The sequence below is a fragment of the Daucus carota genome, chromosome 1, assembly GCF_001625215.2.
Source record: "Daucus carota subsp. sativus chromosome 1, DH1 v3.0, whole genome shotgun sequence".
In the NCBI taxonomy this organism is placed as follows: Eukaryota; Viridiplantae; Streptophyta; class Magnoliopsida; order Apiales; family Apiaceae; genus Daucus; species Daucus carota.
Genome location: NC_030381.2, coordinates 41,820,815 through 41,827,764, shown reverse-complemented (window position 1 = coordinate 41,827,764; position 6,950 = coordinate 41,820,815). Strand labels below are relative to the sequence as shown.

Below are 6,950 nucleotides of genomic sequence, written 5' to 3'. Positions count from 1 at the left end.
AAAACAAAAGAAAGGTGAGCATGGAAATAAGAGTGGTTTAGGGTTGTGGGCTTTAATCTGAGGGGTCAAGATGAGTTCTCGAGTCCAGGGAGGGGATTTGGGATTGGCCATGTGATTAAAGTGGTTTCTCTACTTCATAAAAAACAGACCACGCCCGTTTGGCTGCAATCATGTGGTCTACTTGCTTATTATTTCTTTCATTCACTCCTGCTTGCTTCATTATTTCCTTCTCTCTTTTCTTGAACCAATATAATAAATACCAGAATATCTCTCACTTACCAAATCTTGTGCTACTACTTGCCAAGGAGAAATTAAACAAAACACTGCTTAGGCCCTGATTCATTCGAACTTGGTAACCTGTACAATCTTTAAGTCTCAGGGGTAGAATTACAAATTTTCACTTATTATATGAACTCTGATACTTGAACTGTCGACCTTTAAGAAGAGGTTATTCATTACGATTATGGCAGATACATTTTCTATGGACTAATTACATTATCACGTGTTAATGTACTACGAAATCTGAAACAAACAAAGAACTCATACTAAGTTGGTAGGAGCAATTAGCAAGAGACAAAGCATGATTAAGCTAAAAACTCAATAAATACTATAATTTGCCTTGAAGTGAGGAAACCGCTCATGCAAACAAGCCACCCACGCTCCCTCTAATTATTCTTTTGAATAACTCAATTAGAATAACACAGGTTTAGTCAGTAGAAAACAAAATAAACATAATCTAAAAGAATATAGGATTAAGAAATGGTTTAAAGCTGTAAGTTTAAAGTATTCATGCTTAGCTCACCATTAACTCACTTCCCCAAACACCTCTCAAACATACCTTTCAAACACAGCCTTTTGTGCATTTACTCATCCCCTTTATTCTCACTCCATCCATATATAAATATATGCATGTCTCTGCATCATAAGTATCCAGCAATGCTATAACTTTCATTCATTCTAATATCATCACTTTCTGCATCTTTTTTCAGCACTTAACATAGCCTGCAAAACAGAAGAAGAATATTAGATTTTGAGTAATCTGAGCTTCAATGGGAGAAGAGAAAGTTGTGGTAGAGACTGTATTAGCAGGGAACTATGTGGAAATGGAAACTGATAGTGGGAAGCCTAAGGATTTAAAAGCTAGCATTTCTCAGCTCTTCTGGCATGGTGGCTCTGCTTATGATGCTTGGTTCAGCTGCTCTTCAAATCAGGTCATCTTATTTGTTTCATATATTTTTGTTATTTGCCATGCAAAGAAATCATAACATGTTATTCATTCCAGATTTTCTGTAATGTGTTTTTTTTAGTCCTTTCTTATATTTCTCGGGTGAGCGAAAACCGAATCCAGACCAGGTATTGAGGATATGTCTAACTTTGTAAATTGTATGTTTTGAAAATTTCAGGTGGCTCAAGTGTTACTAACACTTCCATACTCATTCTCACAACTGGGAATGCTATCTGGAGTGCTGTTTCAGATCTTCTATGGACTCATGGGAAGTTGGACAGCCTATCTCATCAGCATTCTCTATGTAGAGTACAGAACCAGAAAAGAAAGAGAGAAAGTTGATTTTAGAAACCATGTCATCCAGGTTTGATCTACTCTCCCTAAATAAAAACCCCACAAATAAACAATTTTTTTTCCTCATGGGTTTTTCTTGAATAATTTTCTGAGGACAGTGGTTTGAAGTTCTTGATGGTCTCCTTGGGAAACACTGGAGGAATGTGGGCTTGGCATTCAACTGCACATTTCTTCTGTTTGGATCTGTCATTCAGCTCATAGCTTGTGCAAGGTATCTACCTAGCATTGTAGCTCTATATTATAGTACTAGAAAGACTGCCCATACAATTATTTTAAATATAATAATGTTCTAGCAATGTATTAGCTAGCTGTATATATGTTTAAATCTGACAATTACAAAAGGGTCTGTTAACATCAAGATTCTTGTTGCAGCAACATATACTACATAAATGATAATCTGGACAAGAGAACTTGGACTTACATATTTGGAGCTTGCTGTGCTACCACAGTTTTCATACCCTCATTCCACAACTACAGAATCTGGTCATTCTTAGGCCTCATCATGACCACTTACACTGCTTGGTACCTCACCATTGCCTCACTCCTCCATGACCAGGTACCTTACATTACTACACATTATTGTACCACATTTTTATTATGATACCGCAACAATGTCTAAAATTTTCCGATTTATTAAGATATATCAACTCAGAAGCAAGGGAGTTGCATATAATATAAAAAATTAATTTTTTGAAATAAAATGTAGGTGGAAGGGGTGAAGCATACAGGACCAGCCAAATTAGTACTATACTTCACAGGGGCAACAAACATTCTCTATACATTCGGGGGACATGCTGTTACTGTGTAAGACAACTTCTAATCTTATATTATGGTTTTCGTGTCTCTTACGTCCAACTCCAAAATCTCCCCCTCATTTCAATGCATCAAATTGGCAACTTATTCTATATAAAATGCATGAATCACCAGGGACCAAACTGCAAATTTGTAAAATATTGTGCCTGCAGTGTACAATAGTATCAACTATTTTTCTATGTACATTGAAAACGACTAGCCCCTGACCCTGCTCGGACATGATCTGACCTTGTAATCTAATGACCAATCCTTATCCAAAAGCTGTCCATTTGCTTACTTGTAATACCAGTAATATATTCTGCTGACCAGCTGCTGCTGCATTTTTAACACAGCTTTATTCTTGCATAAACTATTAAAGTGGTATTTTTCATGTTAAGAGCATGTGATAATCAATGTTCTAAAAAGCGCATTAAGCGGCCGTCTAAGCGGGCGCTTAAGCGGAATCGGAGGGTAAAACGCTTCGATTTAACATTAAGCGGGAGATTAAGCGTTTTTAACATTAAGCGGCTTGTTAAGCGGATTAAGCGTACATTAAGCGGATTAAGCGGTCATAATGATTTTGACTTGCTAATTTTTTATATTTAAATACATATATTTTTTTATAAATATTATGAAAATTATAATAAAATATTAAAAATATCTTTTTTATCAAAAACATTTTATGTTTAAATTCTTATTACTTAATTATTTTATAATTTTAATTATATATATAATATTATTATATATAAAATTTTAAATATATATTATTAATCCGCTTAATCACCCGCTTAAAATTCCGCTTAAGCGTCCGCTTATCCGCTTAAGCGCTAGAAGGTCACCTCACCGCTTAGGACCGATTTGCGCTTTTTACAACACTGGTGATAATACAAGCTTATTGGGGTGGATGGAGTATTTTATTAACCACTGTGAAGTCTGGGGAGGGTAAATTTTTGGACTCTGAAATTACCCTTTGGGCTTTGCTAGGCGTGGGGGGCAAAAAGTCTCACTTTCTTGGAGACCCTTTTCTTTTCTTTCTATGTATAGAAAGCCAAGATTCATGAAAAGAAACAGTGCCGTGTTTGGTCATACAAAGCTATTTTTCAGCTTTCCAACTAAGCTGTGAAACCCAATGATGAGTGGTCCATCTCACAGACTATTTTGTTGCATAATACAAGTAATAAACAATATTGGAAATAATGAAGTAGAATTAATAAAAGATTTGATGTAATTTTGTGTTTGGTTTTATCAACAGGGAGATAATGCATGCAATGTGGAAGCCACAAAAATTCAAGTCAATTTACTTATTGGCAACCCTCTATGTGATGACACTAACTCTTCCATCTGCAATTGCTGTGTACTGGAGATTTGGTGATCTGCTTCTTAACCATTCCAATGCTTTTGCTCTCCTCCCTAGCTCTCGATTCAAGGACATGGCTGTCATTTTGATGCTCATTCACCAGGCATGCTTTCTAACATACCACACTGCATATTTACTACTTGTAAACCACTTGAATAGCTCACGAACAGTCGAATATCACCAGGCATGCTCATATCTTGCGTTTGCATTAGGCCTCATTTTGCTGTTTATTGTGCAGATTATAACATTCGGGTTTGCATGCACACCATTATATTTTGTATGGGAGAAAGCCATCGGGATGCACGATTGCAAGAGCATGTTCAAGCGCGCTGCAGCCCGGCTGCCTGTGGTCATCCCCATCTGGTTTTTGGCCATCATCTTCCCTTTCTTTGGACCAATCAATTCCACTGTGGGATCACTACTTGTTAGCTTCACTGTCTATATCATCCCTGCTCTGGCCTACATCTTCACCTTCAAATCAGCCGCGGCTAGAGAGGTAACCGATCAATCAAATGCAGCATTTCACTAACTTCTAGCCTTTCAATGTGAATCTTTTAATTGACTCAACTTGTAATTTGATGCAGAATGCTGTGGAGCAACCTCCAAAGATTTTGGGAAGATGGGCAGGGGCCTATACCATTAACATCTTCGTAGTTGTGTGGGTTTTTCTGGTCGGATTCGGGTTCGGTGGATGGGCTAGTGTCACAAATTTTGTTCATCAAATTGATACATTTGGACTCTTCACCAAGTGCTATCAATGCCCACCTCAGCCATCACAATTCCCTCCACCACCTCACCTCAACGCCACCGCCGCACATCCATCACCAGCTTTCCATGGCCACCATTGAACGAGAGCACATCCGACAGTATGATCAAAAGTTGATAAATTTCGTCATAATTGTTGACCGAAAGCTAGAGTGAAGAAACCACATTCGAGTTACAACAAGACAACATTGCCCCTGCTTTGTACTGTTTTTCTTAATTAATTAGCTTAGAAGATCCTTGTTTTTGAGTCGTATTGTAGTTCTAAAGTATGTGAGAATCTGTACTTTTAACTATGAAGTGTTCACGTATTCTCTTCGGTCTCAACGGTGTAAGCTTTTGATATCGTGATTCAGATAAGCAAGAAAAAAACATACAACTAAAAAATTAACTCTGTAACATGAATATCTTAACAACGATTTTGAGAACTAATTAATTGTTCTAAAAAGAGGGCAAACAAATAAAATAAATATCTGCTAAATCGACCCTGAATTCATTTGTGAAAAACCTCAATAAACATCATCTCAATTCGAACATGGGAAAATCGATACTGTACACAAACCATCATACACAACAATCACTAATCCTCTAGTTCCCCATCCAAACAAGTTATTTACAAAAGGTTATTATCATCCATTCGTGCTTAACATGAGTGAAAGAATAAAGACTACATAGTGCTTCAGTTAGAGTCCGAATAAGAGGTCAAGATGAGGCCTGATTTTATAACTCTCCACAGGACCAGAAATGAAGGCCACGGGCTAAAACTCACTTCAGCTTCTATGCACTCTGTGCAGTGCACTTCTCTTTCGTTTACAATCATTTTGTTACTTTTTTTTTTTTTTTTTATCTCATTCCTTTATGTTGTGTTTAGTTGGGGTGAATGAAAATAGAGGGAATGAAATGAGATTTGAACTATAATTTAGTTGAATGTATAATCCTTTCGTTCCTTCCACCATACCATTCCATTCCTATCACCCTTAACTAGAGCTTAAACCCTCCATTTTGTGAAGGAATGCTCCATTCCTTGTCATACCTGTTTTCTACGTACGAAATTTGTACTTACTCATTTTTTTCAAAATCCTCCCTCCAACACTCTATTATTTTCTTTTATTTATACTCATTTCATTCCATTCACCTTTCACTCCAACCAAACACAACATTAGGGATCAGGAATTGGATACAGAATACAATAATATATGAATTTTGATAATTATATAATGGTATTACAAGAGGTAATAACTGTATAGCCATAATACGACGATTTAATATCTGTAGTTTAAAGAAGCAATACATCATCTTGACAAGCAACAAGATGGTGACATTTACAAGTCAGACAGGTTGGAGCACAGAATTACATTGGAGGAGAACATTGCAACATGCAAACCTGTAGGTGGGCATCACGACTACGGTTAAAGATAGTTTTCAAGACCACCCAATTCATTCAGGAACACGAGGTAAAATAAAATGAGTCCAAAACCATCACAAAGCCAAAGGCATATATGCAGGCACAAGACAGAAAATGACGATCAAAATTGAATATCTGACATAAGGCTCAACTGGATTTTGAGTTATCTTGAAACAACACAAACCAAACTAGAGAAAGGGGTTATAGAATTCAAAACAGTATGTTCAGGGTTAGTATATCAAATACTAATGTTAACTAAATCCAACATGTTCAATAGCAAATAAACTTGCAGAAACCACTAAAGGTTATTTTCCTCTGAATTCAGTAGGTGTTTACAAGTACTATGGTTGAAAATATTTCTCAAGACACCCCAATTTATTAGAAGCAAAACAATCCAAAACCATCACAATGCGTAACGCATATGGGCACAAGGCTGAAAAGGACAATCAAATTATCAAAATAAGGCTCAACTGGATTCAGAGGGATCCTGTCTCAACACACAACCAAACTCTTGCAAGAAGTTTCAAGTTTATGTAGCTGAAGATGAGTAGCTATGCAAAATAACATTGTCACTTCGTGCAGAACTATAAAATCTTTGAAATTTCGGTTTAACTATAAAAGGAACAAAACAACCACAATATTCTCCCAAGAAAAATGATGGTTGGCCAGTCGGTGCAGATATGGGGAAAACAGAGCTTACAAATATGATTCCAAACATTACAACCGCACTAAAGGAAGACTTTTAAAAATTCAAATATGGATGATGAGGGTGGGTTTGTCATATATTAGTTAAAAGAACTTTTAAGAAACAATGAGGATGGATTGTAGTCAGTAGTCACTAAGGTTTAGAACTGATTTTGCTGCATATGTGTGAAGAACAAATCTCAAATAGAAGCGGAAACACTAGTGCGTGAGATACAATCGACACTTTTAATGAATTTGAGAACTCCTAATCGTTTGTTTTAAAAGAGGTAACAAAACATGACCATCTTTGTAATCAGATGAAGCACTGGTGTCAAACAAATAAGATCAAATTTTGCTACATTGACAATCAA

The 6,950-nt window shown here is 36.4% G+C and overlaps 1 protein-coding gene across 1 annotated transcript; it reads left to right on the top strand.

The window, feature by feature from the left end:
* The first annotated feature begins 914 nt into the window (after window positions 1–914).
* LOC108195333 (auxin transporter-like protein 2) lies at window positions 915–4,817 on the top strand. The gene is made up of 8 exons (XM_017362327.2): window positions 915–1,211; window positions 1,404–1,589; window positions 1,678–1,790; window positions 1,952–2,135; window positions 2,286–2,383; window positions 3,624–3,831; window positions 3,967–4,224; window positions 4,313–4,817. The coding sequence occupies exons 1-8, from the start codon at window positions 1,050–1,052 to the stop codon at window positions 4,574–4,576; spliced, it is 1,473 nt and encodes a 490-aa protein (XP_017217816.1). The 5' UTR covers window positions 915–1,049; the 3' UTR covers window positions 4,577–4,817.
* The last annotated feature ends 2,133 nt before the right edge of the window (window positions 4,818–6,950 follow it).

Coding starts and splice junctions, on each gene's coding strand:
- LOC108195333 (XM_017362327.2), top strand. CDS start 1,050: ATGGGAGAAGAGAAAGTTGTGGTAGAGACTGTATTAGCAGGGAACTAT. Junction 2,136..2,285: donor CCTCACTCCTCCATGACCAG/GTACCTTACATT, acceptor AATAAAATGTAG/GTGGAAGGGGTGAAGCATAC. Junction 4,225..4,312: donor AATCAGCCGCGGCTAGAGAG/GTAACCGATCAA, acceptor AATTTGATGCAG/AATGCTGTGGAGCAACCTCC.